General features: G+C 42.7%; 1 protein-coding gene across 1 annotated transcript; it reads left to right on the top strand.

Moving 5' to 3' along the window:
• Nucleotides 1–1,722: 1,722 nt before the first annotated feature.
• LOC116491902 (antigen-presenting glycoprotein CD1d-like) lies at nt 1,723–3,605 on the top strand. Its single transcript, XM_032192264.1, has 4 exons — nt 1,723–1,801; nt 2,513–2,782; nt 2,919–3,200; nt 3,310–3,605. The coding sequence occupies exons 1-4, from the start codon at nt 1,723–1,725 to the stop codon at nt 3,603–3,605; spliced, it is 927 nt and encodes a 308-aa protein (XP_032048155.1).
• Nucleotides 3,606–18,541: the final 14,936 nt, after the last annotated feature.

Below are 18,541 nucleotides of genomic sequence, written 5' to 3'. Positions count from 1 at the left end.
AGATACATTTGAGGAAAATTCAGAGGGAATTGAAAAAATCATGAGCATCTGCAAAGCCAGATACCTGAAACTGGCCTATCAGACACCCTGCAACGACTGAACTCAAAGTAACGTCCACAAGCAATGGACCTGGTGCTGCTGTATCAGCTACTCAGCCAGAAGTGACTGACAGACATCTGAGGGGAGTTTAAGGCCCAAGAGCCACCTGATAGGACCACTTGGATGAATGTCCATCTGTGACCCTTCCTTTGCTGGCTTCCCTAAGGCTACCCTTTCCTATCCCAGGAGCCAAACTTTCTCCTCTGATCATAGTGCCAGTGGCCTTGCCAGGAGAGATGGAAATATTCTGTGAGTGTGGCTGGACATCCCCTGGGTGATGCTGAGATGAGCCACAGGGGAAGTGGGATCATGAGTGCAGTTTCTGGGCCAGCCAGGCAATCACAGCCTCCCCACTTCTCCACGGGGCAGCTCCAGGGAAGGGAAGGGGTTTGTTGCCCTCATCTCCCTGCAGAGGAGGCACGCTGGTCTGCATTGTGTTTGAAGGTTATCAGGGTGTCCTGCCTCAGACTTCCCCTCAGCTGAGATTTCAGTTCTGCCTTCTGCACCAATGTGGGCACCCCCAGGGAAGGGGAAAAGAAACCATGGGTGAAGGGATGTGCCAGGGGACAGCCAGAGAGGAGCAGTGGCTAGGGGACATGTTGATGAGGCCGGGCGTGCTTTCCCTGTTCTAAGTGTACCCAGTGGGTGATTTTAGCACTGGTGCCTGATCTGAGTGGGGACCCTCTTCCAGTTTGCCCCAGTGCTGCCCTACCCATCCTACTACCATCCTCCCTAGGGCCAGGCCACCCTGCTGAGCCACAGCTGGATGCTGATTACAATGGCATCCAGGAGGGTAAACTGCATTTTAGGACACATTAAGCATAGCATAGCGAGCCAGGCAAAAGAGGTGATTTTCCCACTCTTTTTAGAGTTGGCGTGGCCTCACAGTGAGTATTGTGTGCTGTTCTGGTCTCCACAATATCAAAGGAATATTAAGATCCTAGAAAGCATCCAGAGGAGGGCAAGAAAGATGGTAAAAGGGATGAAAGGTAGGTCTTATGGGGAGAGGCTGGGGACACTTTGTCTAGTCTGGAGAAGAAAAGGCTAAAGAGGTGATCTATAATTTTGTGAAGAGGGGAATCTGAGAGGTAGGTGTTCCACACAGGAATGGCACAAAGCCCTGCTAGAAGAGGGTTCAGACTAGATCTAAGCAAAAATTCCACGTGACAACAGGGAGATGGAATGAGGGCTGTGGCTCCTGCAACTCCCATTTCTATGGCTTGGAGGCACTTGGAGAGGGGAGACAGTGGGTGACACCGAAGATGGTGGGAAGAGAAGGGGAGCACCAGGTTGCAGCCCAACCCCAAGCTGACAGAGCTCAGGTGGCAGGGGGAATGGTGTCAGGACAGCAAGTGGGGACCATTGTCCCCTCCACACCCCTCATGGGGTACCTCTGCACCGGGTCTCAGTCTCCAGGATCCATGGACAGTGACAAACAGGCATGGGGCCAGTGCCCATCTTGAGAGAATGGAGAGCCAAGGCACGATGCTAGGCTGTTGAAATGGAGTTTGTGTCCCCCATGGGAAAGATGGTCATGTCATGGCAAAACTTCGTTTCCAGGGGTGGCAGCGCAGGTGGGATAGAGATTTCTGTGCCATGCAGGGTCAATAGCTCCAGAGGCAAATGGCAGCTAGAGACATTCCCATCACTGACAGTGAACATGGCCCACAGCCAGGCTGGACCCCAACCCTCACCAGCAGTGGTATAGAGGAGCTAGCCACCTGCACCTTCTAGGTGTTGGGGTGTCACCATGTCCATAGGGAACCCTACTTACAGCAAGTGGAACAGCCTTACATCCACATTCCCCCCAGGGCCAGGGTGTCAGAACCTAGCCCCGCCTTGGAAGGAACCTTGGGGCCCTCCCCAAAACCTCAGTGCTTGTCCTATTGGGTGCTAGGCACACACTGGCACAGCGGGAGCTTCCCGGGTAGAGCTGCCTTGGCGAGAAGTGTGCGACCCTGGCTCCTTCACTCCTTTCTTCCTCCTGCAGTAACTGCAAGCTTAGGGTCTCACCACTTTCACCATGCAGCACCCTCTCTTCTTCCTCCTCCTCCTCCTCCTGCCTGGCACATGGGCAGATCCAGAAGGTAAGTGGGAGTCCTTCCTCACCCATTTTATCCTTCTGTGGACCTCACAGGCAAGCTTCTCCTTTTTCCCTGCCCACCTGCCCATTCCATGTGTTTGCCACTGCAGCCCTGCTTGTCCTCTGGGTACACACCTCCTCCCTGACTGGAATGCATCCACCTCTAAGGGTTGTGGAGGGTGGGAGATGGGGCTGCCAAGGCCACAGTGTGCTGGGGGGGCGGGGAGGCAGGGGAGCACAGGTTCCTATGACCTTGAGAATCCATCCCTCTATCCCTTTGCTTTCCCCAGGCCTCTCCCTGTGTCCCCCTCTCCCCTTGCTGACTCATAGGGTCTCCCATAGGGTCCTTCACCGTCCGGCTGCTCCAGATTTCCACTTTCCAAAACACCTCCTTTGTGGACACAGAGGGATTTGGCCTGCTGGAAGACATAGAGCTTGGGGCTCTGGACAAGCGCACCTGGAGTATCCACTTCTATCAGCCCTGGGTGCGCCCAGCCCTGCCCCGCAGTGACTGGGACACCATTGAGAACATGATAAAAATCTACCTGCAGAAGTTCAGCCACCTGATCAATGATGGTGCTAGTGCGAGGGATGTGCCCTGTGAGTATCTGGTGTTCTCAGCATCTCCACTCTGAACTGGAGTCCAGGAGGTGGGGAAGGACCCGGTGCTGTGCCTGAGACACTGACCACAACCCCATCCCCTCACACCGTATCTCTCTCCTCTCTTCCTTTCCAGACCCTTTTGTGGTCCAGTGCATGGCAGGCTGTGAGCTATACCCCAACAGGACCTCCCGTGCCTTTGCCTATGTTGGCTACAATGGCCAGGACTTCCTCAGCTATGATGTGGACCATGGCAAGTGGATCCTCTATGAAGACACCGATCTGTCACGGTATGTCCAGGCCACTCTCCAGAACTACACCGCCTTCAGTGAGCTGGTACAAGTCCTCTTCAACGATACCTGTGTCGATGACATGGAGTTGTTACTCCGGTATGGGAAGGCAGCTCTGGCAAGACAAGGTGAGACCGCCCCAACTCAGACACAGCCCACCTCAAAGCCCCCCATCACAGGGACCAAGTGATATCCCTGCTGGGGTTCTCCCTAACCCTTGCTTTTACCCTTACCCAGAGCCACCCGTGGCCACCGTCTTCGCTCGTGCACCTAGTCCAGCCCAGCTCCTGTTGGTTTGCCATGTCACTGGCTTCTACCCGCGGCCCATCAGTGTGGCCTGGCTGCGGGATGGCCAGGAGGTGCTGCCAGGCCCAGCGCTCACCACTAGTGCCATCTTGCCCAACTCTGACCTCACCTACCAGCTCCGCATCGTGCTGGCCATGAGCCCTGGCGATGGGCATAGCTACACCTGCCGTATACGCCACCGCAGCTTGGGTACTCGCAGCCTCCTTATCCCCTGGGGTATGTTCTAGGGATGGGGATGATGCACCATCCTACACCACCAGACAGGCACTGGTAATGGATGGAAGATATAAAGCACATGGTCACCTGCTCTGTGTGTTTCTCAGGAAACTCGAAGGCTGTGCTGATCTCGGGGCTTGTGGCTGCTCTTTCAGCAGGTGTGACTGTGGCTGCCATCGTGGTGCTTTGGGTCTGGAGACGTAGGTGAGGCTCTTTCTGCCCTGCTGTGTGGCACTGGGAGAGGAGGGGAAGAAATGGCCCGGGGGGTCACTGCATTCAGCAACATAGCTCCTGCTCCAGCCTCATTGGCTGCTGGCTATGTGTCCAGGAGGCCTCTGAAATGTAGCACCAAAGAACTTGGTCTCTCAAGAGGTTTGTCCCCCTCTCATTTCAGAAAATACCAGAAGATGGAGCAATCAGAGCCCACGAGCTCCATCGTGAGTAATGAAGCTTAGCCCAGGAGACAGCAAACAATTGCCTTTTGATTCCACCACCCTCATGAAGATAAAATCTCTACCTTGTTCTGCTGCAGCAAACCTCTGGGCACTGCCAGAAGTGAGATTGACTTGACTTGGAGCTCCAGTGGGAAAACCTGGTCAGGTCCTGACCTATTTCAGTTTACTAAATAGACAGGCATACAGGTCTAAGACCTTATATATAAGGTCTTATATATAAAGATATATATATATAAAGATCCCTTACCTCATGGATCTGCCTGTGCACCTGCTGAAGCTTTTTAAGGTACACCAATCCCCAGTGGCAATTTCTACTAGTTCTAGTATAACAATATGTTTAGGCAGTAAGTTGTGTCCTTCTGTTGTCACTTTCTATTACCTTTTTTTTTTTTTTTCTCCCCAAAACTGCCTTTATTAACAATATTCCAGAAATATTTATGCTGAACCTGAATTATGGCATGCAGACTAACACCACTTGGCCACAAACCATGTTTGAAAGCATTGAGTAACACTGAAACTGATGTAATTTGTGGGAGTAGCAGATGTGTATAAAATGAAATTAAACATTGGTATTTTCATCAAGAACACTTCTTTCCTCTGGGTTTTGGTGGGCTCATGGAAGTTTTGGCCAGCTACAAATGGAAACAGGAGTGTGGCACCACTGAATTATCAGTGCTAATTGCAGGAAATACCAGAGCAATAATAATAAGAATTAGAAATTATTTGTGCATATACTAAGAAGTTCTTAAGTATTTCTGGAAAAAGTAAGTATTCTTAAGTATCTTAAATCTTAAGTATTTCATGGAAAAAAGCAACTGTGCATACAGGGGGAAAGTGTCCCCAAGCCTCCTGAACGAGGGGAAAAAGGAAGTCAACCTCTCATCAGACAGTGGAGTTTAGGCATATGTAGGAAGAAATGTAGTTTATGCTCCCAGCCACACACTTGAACATGAAGCTTCAAAAGGTTTTGTTTCACAAGGAAGCTTCCTCAGAAAGTTTCACAGCAAAGGTTTCTGGCACCCATGTGTGAGTCAATCAGGTGAGTCACAAGAAAATACCACTGGCTTGTGGCCACATTCACCACAGCTATGCTAATGCCTATGAACCATAATGCTGTGGGCAGGACTGAATTTCCATGACAGCCAAAGTCATCTGCTGGTGTTGCAGGGTTGAGGGGCCTTGATGCAGAAGATTATATTGAAACTCACCTGATAGCTTGCTGGGCTAGGACAGATAGATGAAACTTTCAGCTTTGGCAAGGGCTCGTCTCAGGGCTGGGAGGCTGCAGTCTCAGCACCAACAGGACATATGGGCTATTTGTTCCCTGAGCACAGAGCAAGCCTGGAGCAAAACATTCCACAGTGCTTGGAAGATGCTGCAGGCTGAAGTCTGAACCTGAAGAACAGGAAGCCAAACTTTCTCCTCTGATCATAGTGCCAGTGGCCCTGCCAGGAGAGATGGAAATATTCTGTGAGTGTGGCTGGACATCCCCTGGGTGATGCTGAGATGAGCCACAGGGGAAGTGGGATCATGAGTGCAGTTTCTGGGCCAGCCAGGCAATCACAGCCTCCCCACTTCTCCACGGGGCAGCTCCAGGGAAGGGAAGGGGTTTGTTGCCCTCATCTCCCTGTGTCTGACTGTGTCTGAGCTGGGTGCACGGGCTCAGCCTGCAGCAGCCCTGTATGGGCCTTCCCTATGACCCTGTCAGATGCAGACATGGAGCGAGGAACCGTGGTCCTGGTTGTGCTTTGGGGGGGGGGGTAATGAGCACCCCACTAAAGGCAGAGGAGGCACGCTGGTCTGCATTGTGTTTGAAGGTTATCAGGGTGTCCTGCCTCAGACTTCCCCTCAGCTGAGATTTCAGTTCTGCCTTCTGCACCGATGTGGGCACCCCCAGGGAAGGGGAAAAGAAACCGTGTGTGAAGGGATGTGCCAGGGGACAGCCAGAGAGGAGCAGTGGCTAGGGGACATGTTGATGAGGCCGGGTGTGCTTTCTCTGTTCTACGTGTACCCAGTGGGTGATTTTAGCACTGGTGCCTGATTTGAGTTGGAACCCTCTTCCAGTTTACCCCAGTGCTGCCCTACCCATCCTACTACCATCCTCCCTAGGGCCAGGCCACCCTGCTGAGCCACAGCTGGATGCTGATTACAATGGCATCCAGGAGGGTAAACTGCATTTTAGGACACATTAAGCACAGCATAGCCAGCCAGGCAAAAGAGGTGATTCTCTTTTGAAAAAAGAAGGGGAGAACCTTTTTAATTACATGATTTTAAAACTACATAGCTTGAAATGTTTTTACTATAGTCCTTCATCGGTGTATGTACATTTGTAACATGTAAATACATAGAACTATGAGAGCTTGTAAATGTTTGAAGGATTGTTCTTTATGTTTTTATAGATTAAGAATCAGATTCTTAGCTGCTGGAAATAAACTTAATTGGATCAAGCTGGTATCCTTTTTTTTTGAAATAAAGTTTATTTCTCTTTTCATCCATTTCAGTCCAGACTGACCCAAAATTCCTCTTTCAGAATTCTGCCAATAGATGTCAGTGTCAGGCTAATTTTATTGAACCTGAGTTAAAAATTGTTCTAGTTAATTCTTGCTACATAGCAGATGTCGTGGTTCTGCTCGAGTGGGCAGCCGAGCTCCACCACAGCCGCTCTCTCACTCCCCCTCCTCAAAGAAGAATGGGGAGAAAATATGTAAAAAGGGCTCAAGGGTTGAGATAAGGGCGAGAAAATCACACAATAATTATTGTAATGGGCAAAACAGACTCAGCATAAGAAGATAGTAAGATTTATTGCTCATTACTAACAAGCAAGAGAAGTGAGAAACAAAGGAAAAAAAAAAAACGAAAACAAAAGCACCTTCCCCCCCATCCACCCTCTTCCACCTCCTCCCCCCGAGCGGCGCAGGGGAACGGGGGAATGGGGGTTATGGTCAGTCTACAGCACTTCTTCTCTGCTGCTCCTTCTCGGTCACTCTCGTCCCCTGTACTGTGGGGTCCCACCCACGGGATGCAGTCCTTGATGAACTGATCCAGCGTGGGCTTCCCACAGGCAGCAGCTCTTCCAGAACTGCTCCAGATATGGGTCCGTACCACGGGGTCCATCCCTCAGGAGAAAACTGCTCCAACCTGGCTCCCCTATGGGCAGCAGCTCCTGCCAGGTCACCTGCTCCTGCGTGGTCTCCTCTCCATGGGCTACAGGTCCAGCCCAGAATCTGCTCCGGCAGGGGTCTTCCACAGGCGGCAGCCTCCATCGGTGCAGGGCCATCTGCTCCACCGTGGTCTCCTCCACGGGCTGCAGCGTAGAACCCTGCTCCACCGTGGTACTCCATGGGCTGCAGGGGGACATCCTGCTTCACCATGGTCCTCACCACAGGCCGCAGGGGACTTCTGCTCCGGCGCCTGGAGCACCTCTCCCCCTCCCTCTACACTGACCTTGGCACCTGCAAGGCTGTTCCTCACTCCCTTCACTCTCCCAGCTGCTGTGTGGCACAGCGTTTTTTTTCCCTGTCTTAAATATGCTCTCACAGAGGCTCAAAACAACATCGCTTATTGGCTCAGCTCTGGAAAACAATGGGGCCCTTCCCAAACATGGGGCAGCTTCTAGATCTTTCTCACAGAAACCAACCCTATGGCCCCCTGCTACCAAAACCTTGCCACGTAAACCCACTACAGCAGGTAACTTGACTTTCACTCAGTGCAGAGCTCACATTTGTCACTGTTTACACACATCTGTGACTTAGTTTAAATCCCTTACTTGCTCTTCCCTTTCCGGGTCAAATCAAAGATATCTGGATCCCACTAACAGATTGTAGTGATGAAAACTTTGTACCTTCCTCACTTCTCCCCTTCATCATTTACCAGCAAGAAATTGTATTTCACTGCCTTAGGGAGGTAGTTGTATAAAATAGAAATAGTGTCACAAGAAGTAAGGGGTAGAACAAGGAACTTCTGAAACAAAGCTTGAGAAGGGGATTAAGAGTAACACAAAAATTGATAACAGCAGAAAAGTGATTTTGGAGTGGAAACACCAACAGCAAAAATGTGGTTGGAAACCGACAAATGTCATCCTACTAGCTTTGCTCTTTCTACTGGACACGGTAAGCAGGCAGCAGCCAGCTGTTGGTGTGACAGTATGTAGGGCAGCACACACTGGGACCCAACCTGTGTGCAGGTGTGATTGCTGGGAGACTTTGTCACCAATGTGTGGGGAGTGGCAGGGGTACACATGGAGCTGGTGCATTGAATTCTCCCAAAGAGGATGTGCAAGGAGAACACACCATGCCAGTGTGTGATGGTTAACAGGCAAGTATTTAACACACTCTCTGTGTACTCGCATATGATTAGAGGTTTTAGCAGTAGCTGTAGTGCTCGGAAATTGGCAGGAGCTTATGAACATTTTGCAAGTGTTTAATACTGTAGTTTACCTCTTGCTTATATTGATCTGGAAAGTATAATTCACTGATTGCATGTCATTAAGAAATCAGTAGACCAATCTGACCCTGACTTACTTTAAAATAAATGAACTGAGCAGATTTCTTCTGCTACAGTCCCCACCCCAAGGTCTCTGTTTCTGTTGTTGATTCATTCCACCTTGCAGCTGATGCAACATTTGGCACAACAGAAGAGATTAAATCTTAGATAGGTACACAGTGATAGAGTTGTGAGAAAAAGTCCTTCTGAAACTGGACAAGACACCAGCATTTCTCCTGTGTTGGATTTACTTTGAGGCCTGATCTGCTTTACATTTACTGTTAATGATTGGTCTATTTTCTAGGTACCAAGAAAAACTGTGTGCTGTGTTGTATTTTAGGAGTAGAAGCCTCTCTGTAGTAGGAAAGTTCTCCTGTTATTTTCCTGCCCTTCAGTATAAAAGGCATAATAGAATGTTACCAGCTAAAATTTCTGGATTTCTCCAGTGGTTTTGTGACAATCTTGTGCTCTTCCAAGCTTTATAGTAAAAGGTTAAAGTTGCGGAATGTAGCATATTCTTCGTGAGGCCAAAGTGTTCTTTCAGCCTTTTATCTTTCTATCCCCTAAACTGACAAAGTATAGCCTTCCCAGTTAATGATGCTGGTATAGGAAGCTTTCCAGGACCTGGAGATGGCCACACTCTTAACATCCCTTAACAAAAAACACGTTGTTATTTTATTTTACTCTTCCAGAACATACATTTAAACGAATTAAGTAAGATTTACAAGGAGATTATTTTATTCAACTCCTTCTCACTGTAAATCCTTGTTTTGATTCCTGTATGTTTCCTCACTTTTATGTTATGGTTCTGGGACACCCAGAACAGCATCATGGTGGAATAGTTCTTACTAATATCAGAATCCCAAATGGAAGTATAACTGATGAAAAGGTGATTTTGATCACTATTTCAGAACAGGAAGGTTCTGGAGAACTAGTAACATGTTCAAAGATAAAGCAAAGATGAAGAACAACTCCATGAGGTCTAATTTTATAACTGAATCTAACAGGAGAAGTATAGAAACTGATGCTAACTGCATTTTTTTTTTTATGACTTAATTTTTAAAAGCTAACGAATATTCAGAAATATAACAATCAACACCATATAGCAAACTATTGTTACAAGGATTTCCCAGTCATAGATGAGAAACAAAAATAATAATAATGGGGGCAAAGAGAAAAATCCTTGCCTGTATGGTCTCATGACATGATTAAAAATATTATGGGTGAATATGTGAAAGCAATTTGTCTTTTAAATGAAATCTGTTAAAAAAAACAGAAACCTCTCATTTTATTTAATTTATTAGATGAGGTACCTTGTGTTTTAATTTGCATTATTCCAAGCCTGCTGAGATGACAGAGATAATACAGGGCCCTTTTGACTTGTACCATGATTTCTTTAGGTTTCTAATTAACATTTAGGGGATTAACCAGAATAAGTTGATGTGAAGAGAAGTTGATGTGAAGAGAAGTTGATGTGAAGAACACTTTTTTTTTTTTTTTAATGGTCTTTTAAAGTAGCTTTGACAAGTCAAAAATAAGACAGGAAATACAATTTAGAATTTGAACTGACCAACTCCCTTCAATGTAATTTTCTATAAATTGCTTTAAATGTTCACAAAGATTTATTATCTTGAATATATTTGAATATATTCATTCTTGAATATATTTTTTAATTTTTTCTTTCCCCATGAATGTTAATCAATAAGCACTGTGTAGCCAAGCAAGCAGTGTATTACACACACAAATAAAAAACCTATAAACCAGTGTCTTATGATCTGATCATGAAGAAATGCCAGGATACAAAAGGGTCTATTTTAATTATACTGTAGATTCTTTAGATTTTATTTATTTATTTATTTATTTATTTTTTGCTTTAAATGTGGATTACAGTTGGTCATCAGCTCACCAGTGTAAGGCTGCAAGTTTTGCTGATGTCGTCATGCCTTTAGAGGAATAGCTTAATATAAGAAGGTAGAACATCATATAGACTTGTTTGTCACATTCCTTGTGGCGGCAAGACAGTGTTGATGAGAGTACTGGTGGAATGAAAGAGGAATACTGCTCTTTGGCTCAGTGTAGACAGTTTACAACTGCTATGTTGAATCGTGATATTTGCCAGCAACTAACAAGTTAAATCTATCTTGTGGAAAATTCCTTATCCAGTACAGGTTAGGAACAGGACTTTGTAAATAATTTATTTACTGTATATTTCCAGGCCTGTTTGTAACAGGAAAATTGATACAGCTAAAGTAGTTATTAACTAATCAATTAACTTCAGTGTCTGAGTTTTACTGTGCATATGAGTTCCATGACTTGTTTTACGTGACAATCTTTATTTGTAAAAAATGGAGGAAGAGAAATTGCTTAGACTACAAGTGAATCTTTTCCTCTATTGCAGTTGTAGCAAGGTTAAAATCAGCTATAAAGCATGAAATGAATACTAGAATTTTTTCACGTTCTGCAGTCTACAGTTATGCATATGCAGTTTAGCTGTAACACCAAATGCACATACCCAGCGGGTTCAAGATTTTTCTATTAGACAAAGAAAACAGCATTGGTATATCTACCTTACAAAGTGTTCAGCTAATAAAATGTATGCTTTGCAGTATATATTTTCTGTCCTTATGATTATGTCTTCCCATTGACAATGGATGCAGACTATCTGGGAGAGTGCTGCTAACAGCAATGCCACTCTGGGATGCTTTGGTATTCTTCTCACTATCTTTTTGCTAGCTGAGACACACTGTTTCTTTCATAAACTTCTGTCCTTTCAGCCACTGCTATTAATGTGAGGTGGTGGCAGCCAGTGCATCTTAAGCGCATTTACCTCTTTTATTTCTCCTTCCTGTAATTGGTTTGTGTATTGTAGGATACACTTCAAGAAATTTTGTGGTGAAGAACTGTGATAGAGGGAGCTAATAAGTGTAGAGGAATCTTTCATCTTTACCTGCCTGACTGCTGAATTTAGATATTAATGTAGATTATCAATACTACATGGTTATTAAGTAGGCTTGGTGTGAACAGGCAGCCAGTATATGCAAATACGATAAGACCAACATAATGTATGTATTTGCTGTGGTTTTAAAAATGAAACCAAAGACGGTATGAGCTATGGAAAAGTATTTCAATCTACTTCAAGGTGAGTCATGTTCATTGACCTTGAAGATAAATACAAAACTTTGCTGCTCAAGTCTTTAAAGGCCTCCATGAGCACTGAAACATCTTGTTATTGCCTGCTAAGAGCTGTTCTGTAAAAAACATTCCCACAGGCTTTCAGAATAAATTGGATAGTATCTCACACTGTATAAAAGAAACTGCTGAATGTCATATAGCTCTCTAACATGAAAGGCCACCATACCTGTCAGCTGGTCTAAATTATCAAAGGTCCATTAAGTTTGATTAAGTTATAAGAAGAAATGTCAAAGAAGCAATGAGGCATGCACAAACAGTAAGTTGTAGAGGTAACTTTTCAGTATTGAAAGCAATTTTTTTTTTTTTTCCTAGAGCAATGGGAGACTGGGCTTGATGCCCAAACAGGGCAATGGTAAAGCACTCATACTGCATGTCTAGGTAGTTTTACTGAACCACTTATTGTACCTTTGTTGACAAGAACTGCACAACCCAATGAATTCAGTAGATTTCAAAGCCTAAATTTACAGCTGGCTCTATGAACCAGTCAGCATGTGTCGTGGGCTGTATGTTTCTCACACTAAGCAAAATGACCTTGAGCTGTATATCTGAAACAAAGCAGGCTAGCCTGGCTTTTAGTATTCATGAAAAAGAGTAAATATGTGCTTAAAAGAGAGTGTTTCCATGGTTGAATGAGACAATATATTTAGAAGAGTTCAGTTTTGGCAGAATATGTATCTCGTAATTGAAGTGAAGGAAAACATTTAGAAATACATTTATTGCTCACTCTCTGTTATGGTCACTGAACAATTACAAGTAACTTCTACTTATGACAAATTAATTTTCATTCAGCATAATCTATTTGTCCACAGTCTTTCACATCTAAGTCTTCCTGAGAAGATTTTGGTTACTGATTTCATCAAGCATTCTCTTTGGGCATTGAAGCACACACCCTGTCTGAAAATAACATGCCCTGTAATATGAGGAATAGATTTGCATCTGTTATTGAAAATTCACATGCCTTACGACAATAATAGAATAAATGGTTAAAAGTAAATGCAGAAGGTCTGTCATCAAGATTATTTGATGTGTTAACAGCCAGGAGAATTGAACGTTAGAAGTAACTCTTCATTCTGCTTGTGGACAATATTTTATTTTGTTTGATAAATTGCACATACTAGAACCCAAGTTATACAGAAATGTGGTTTGTGGCAGTGCATCCACACTGCATGACAAAGAAATATGTACTTAGCTAGAACTAATAGGGAGAGTATGGGCTGTAATTCCTCTAACATGGTATAATCCTGTCGGGGTAGCCTTAGGATCTCTCTCCCACGTGGGTTAACAAAGAGGTGTTGTTGATGTACTACAAATGTACTACATTTTTTGACTGAGTTTTAAGCTTTTTGCATTGCAAAATGATGGAGTAGTTGGGCAAATAACCTGCAAAGTAAGTTTGGGCTTCTTCTTCCAAGACAAAGAAGATAAAAACATTTGGGACAGTGGTGATCATGAGTGCTGCATTCTGCTGGGACAGACATTGACTTCTTTCAGGAGGAACCGTTAAGTTTATTTTTCAAAAATAAAAGCAGGGTAAAGAACTTTAGCAGAATACGTAATCTTTTTATTTCTTTGATCCTTTTTCATTGAGATAGGAATATGGTAAAAAGATACATTTTTGTTCTGTGAATAAAATTTTTTGCATTATCCCTCAAAAAATGATGAAGCAATTATGGAAGTTTTTTTACAGCCAAAAACTTATTCAGCCTTTATTTTCTTTCACTGGGATAATGAAAAGATGGAATTAGTAATTAGGTATCTGCTATGAAGGTTTTCTTGTGAATGTGCACTTACCCTTTTCAATAGGTATGTGTAACAGTGGTAAAAAGTTTCTTGGTACTATTCTGTTGAATCGTATCTGCTCCCCTTTGATGGGCTCTGGGTAGCACAGAGTATCAGCTTTAATAGTGCTTAACTGAGGAGGGTAGAAACTTATCTGGGAATGAGTTAAAGATAAGTAACACTGATCACTAGAGGAATGAACATGCTTATTCATTGGATCAGGATTGTATTCTTGTTCTCTCTGCAATGATCCTCATGCTGTAGCAGAGAAGCTGTGAGTTTGCAGTGAGAGTCCAATGTGCTGTAAATTTTTTTATAATCCTTGAAAAGTCAGAAAACGAAATTATTAAATGTTATTTTCTAAAGGGCCATCCTGAAGCCTGTCATCTACTGCTCATCAGATACATTCTAGCTTGCTGTTAAGAAGAGAAAAACTGCAGATGTGGTTTCTCCTCACCAGTTTTGGCTTAACGGGGGATCTGTGTTGTGATATAACCCCAGCAGACAGCTAAGCCACACAGCTGCTCACTCACTCGCCGTCCCCAGTTGGGATGGGGCAAAGAATCAGAAGGGGAAAAGTGAGGAAACTTGTTTTGAGACAAATGTGGTTTGGTAGTGTATGGGGTTTACGTGGCAAGGATTTCATTGGGGGAGGAAGGGAGGGGTTGCAGGTGTGGCCTCTGTGAGAGGCTCTCCCTATGCTCTCCCTATGTTGGGTAAGACCCAGTTCCAGATGGCTCCAAAGGGACCAGCCACTGGCCAAAGCTCAGCTGATGAGCAATGCTGGTTGTGCCTCTGGTAGAGCACATTGAAGAAAGGGAAAACCTGCTGCACAGCAGCAGCTGGGAGGGGGGATTGAGAAAATGTAGAGAGAAACAACCTTGCGTACGCCAAGGTCAGTGAAGCAGGAGGGGGAAGAGGTGCTCTAGGTGTCAGCACAGAGGTTCCTCCACCGCCTGTGGAGAGGACCATGGTGTAGTTGGCTCTCCCCCTGCAGACCTTGGTGTACTACATGGTGGCAGATACCCACCATACAGCCTGCAGAAGGCTCCACACCAAAGCAGGTGGATATGGTCAGAAGCAAGATGCATCCTGCTGAGGGCCCATGCAGGAGCTCGTCTGTTATTAACTGACAAAAAATCATATTTATCTTCCCTATGTTGAGTCTATTTTGCCTATGACTGTAATCAATGAATAATCATTACCTCGATCCATGAGCTTTTTGTTTGTATTTTCTCCCCTTGTTCTTCTGAGGGGGAATGAGAGAGAGCAGCTGTGTGGTTCTTAGCTGACTGTTGGTGTGAAATCACAACATCTCCACTTACAGTGATGTTTTCTGCTCTGCCAGAGTCTCAGATATACCTATATAGCTTCACATCCTGTCCCTTTAAAGCACAGGATACACTGAAGCATGTCCCTACACTTTTCTAGTCCTACTGAAGTGTAAACGGGGGCAAAAATGTCAGAAAGAGGAATCTTCAATGAATCCAGAGGGGAAAAAGATATACGGAAAAAAACATACCTTAGAGCTTATCCTTATTACCCCAACTGTGTAACTTGCAGCTCTAATTAAGCCTCCTAAGCCCATAAGACCATAGTTATTTCATGGATGTTTACTGATTACCCTGATTAAGTGAGAGGAAACTGGGCCCAAATCATAAAAAGTCTTAGTGTGAACAAAATTGTTACATTAAAATTAGAACCAGACATTGAGAAAGGCCAAAAAGACAGCTGATATAATATGAACTTATATGTAAATATAATGTATTCTACTTCAGCTACACAAGTCAATACATTTGGATCCTGCTTGATGACAATACATGTGGCATTTTTGAATTAAATCTGTACACAATCTCCCCAAAAATCGCACAAAAGAAATTTTCTGAGGTGAATTCTATGTCTTTCATTCTATGTTTTAAAAAGGTGTCCTTATGGAAGGAAAAATTATCAGTTATGACAACAACCTTGGAAGTGTCAAAGGCAGGAAAGCAATGAAAGCATTTGCAACAGTTGGCAGAATTTTTATGAATCGGCATGTTACAAAACAAAACAAGGTCTCTTATAGTCTATAAAAATGAAATCTGAGGATGAAAGTCAAAGCAATACATTAATATTCTTCATTAATTAGAGTCATTAACTGTGAGTCATTTGGGTGATTTACTAATTCCAAAAAAGTATATGCATCACACAGATCACAACATAGAAACTTAGTTATGAATATGCATTTCCTTCTTCTATTGCTGTAGGATTTTTAACTTCATCAATAGGCTTATTAGATTGTAAATGAGTTTCCCAATCTCTCTTTCATGTCTTATCTGTTAAATGGGTCTGCCTTGTTTTGTTCTGTGAACTTAAGACTTGTCAATACATGAGATTTTATGTAACATATTTGAATGGCTTCTTAAATTGTATAAAACTCTACAATGGAGCTGCCAATCTGCAAACTGCCAACCTCTAGATTTCCAATTAATAGTTTTTGTACTACAAAAAGAATGCCACTTTACAGAATGTTTGCATTCCTTAGGATCTTATGAATCCATTTGATTTCATTTAATATTTTAAAAACAATTATCAAAGGCCTTTTCAAATATTTTCATAGACAATCACTTTCTAGATTATATATATATATTTTCAATTTTTTAATATTGTCATAGTTCAATGCTTGAATGCTATAAAGCAATGAGTTCCCACTGCATTTAATGGAGAAAGGTCACCTTGTGTTGAAGAACTCATCTATATTTCTTTGCTCCATCCTGTCTTGCATTTAATATGGAGAATCAACACATTACCAGTTTGGATAACCTTAATCTGTCCTGGCTATTTTTCCAAAGTGTAACAGTACCAGTGTGTGCTAAGAGTCTCCATCAGTTAAGTACTATTCAAATTTATGGCAGAGCAAGTGATTTGAAAAGCAGGCCAGTCATACCAAAGACCAGAGTTTTTCAGGCTTTACTGAGTGTCTGAGGAATACTGGGGAATGATCTAGTTTTAATGCATCAATAATCCATTTTCATTCACAAGAACTTGCTCTTAAGCAAGATTCAAGAGATTCATAGTTTGATCTTTAGTTATGGTCAAAAAAATTTAGAATATCTGTGTACAAATTTAGTCCTGAGATAACTGTGTATTCCTCCAATCCTGGTATTTCAGCAGAAGCTACAGTGGCCCCTGTGCTGGCTGAATGGCAGCTCCTAACTCACTGTTTTCCCTCGCTCATCTGTTACCCAAGTGTAGTGTTGGCTGATGAGGAACTCAGAACTAGGAACTCTCTCAAAAAGTTAATCTCTGGCAGCTGAGCCTGAGCTATGCAGGAGTCCCATTGGGCAAAAGAGGACAAAGAGAAGATATCCACACAGAAAAGTGCTCAGTGTCTCCACTTATATCTTCGGTGGTAAAAACAGCCTTCAGGAATCCCAGCCACCTGACACCAGAGGGAAAGTCTGGATCAAGGAAGAGTTAGACTTGGTAGAAGAGGTTCAGTTTGGAAACATTTAAACATTTAAAACAATTAAAACATTTATTTCCAAAGACTGTTCCACTAGAGTAAACAGGAATAATTTTAGTGTGTATACAAAAACTTTGCTTCTGTGTAAGAATTTTTCAAAACATCTTTAAAATTCTGAGCTTTAGCTTTTTCTGTTCATTGTTTGAGATGCCCCATTTTTTCCATTACATGTTAAAAAGCACTGATGTATTAACAGACAAGCCTTCTTTCCGTTAATCTGTCAACTTGTCTATCATTTTTATTAGAAAGGGTAGTAATTTAAAGCATGCTTAAGAAAGAGATTGGTACTTCTTTATAACTGTTAGAGTGGTGACTACTGCCTCTATAAGTGGGGAATTTGTTTAAGCACTGCCAGATATCTAATCAATTGAGCAAGTAATAGCTAAATATGCTATTGTAGCAGTTAGTAATAATGCTAATGATCTTGGTAACTGATTTATTTTTTTCATTAAACATTGTAGATCTTGAACAGCTAGGGCTTCAGGGAATTATTCTGTGAAGCTGTCATTGAAATATAAAGACAGTTTGCAAAATAACATTGTATAGCACTTCAGAACATTTCAAGACTTAACAAAGGTTTGATTCATAACATTACTAACATTGTTATTTTTATTAAAGTTTTAAAATGATTTGGCTTCAGTAAATGTTCTAAAAAAAATAAAAATAAAAATAAAAATAAATAGAAGAGCTCCAGAAGACATAACAGTAATTCATGCTAAAATACTGAACATTAAGCACTTCAGCTACTCCTTTGGAAATGTGACCAAATCAAGTATTATTTACTTGAAAAAGAAATTGTTATATTTCAGTAGTGTTTATGATCTGGTAGGCTGCTGGCCTAATATGACATCATTGTGGGACATCTACTCACTAAGAAAAAAAATCTTACAAATCTGACTGTAGAGTTGCCTTTCAAAAATTAGTTTTAGTTGCTACAAATGTCATGGATTCTCAAAATGACCATTAGACCGTTTCTCTCTTCCATGGAAACATTGCCATTTTTAGAACTGCACTTTTGATCCAATTAAAAACAAAACAAATAAACTAAAAATAATAGCAGGAAAGACAGCAAGGACTGAGAAATTCCCCAAAACTATGTTTTCAGAATTTACACTTATGGGAAGTGTTTTTGGACTTAAAATATAAAAACAAAACTAAACAACAAGCTCAGTAGCATATTTGCCTAAAAGTGAGCTCATTAAATTATTTACTTAAATAGAGTAAATGAGAAATATGTACTGCTCTTGGGATGAACATTTGTTAAAAAGTTCACATTCCAAAGAAGTTTTGTGTTCTTTTCTGGCTCTCGGTCATTTTCAATCCCCTGTAACTATTCTCTCTCTCACCTTCCCATTTTTTGTTTGCTTGTTTGTTTCTGTTTTTACTTTCTTATGTCTTTCTTTTTCCAAGCTTCTGTCCCTGTGGACTTCTCCCCATATGCTTCTGCACATTCAGATCTGTTCCTTATGGCAATATATTTTTTTTTCTTTTTGTTGTTATTTAGTTATTTATTAGCAAACTGGACAACAATAAA

The sequence above is a fragment of the Aythya fuligula genome, chromosome 8 (genome assembly GCF_009819795.1).
Source record: "Aythya fuligula isolate bAytFul2 chromosome 8, bAytFul2.pri, whole genome shotgun sequence".
Taxonomy (NCBI): Eukaryota; Metazoa; Chordata; class Aves; order Anseriformes; family Anatidae; genus Aythya; species Aythya fuligula.
The sequence above is the reverse complement of the archived record's forward strand: the minus strand, read 5'-3'. Positions and strand labels throughout refer to the sequence as shown.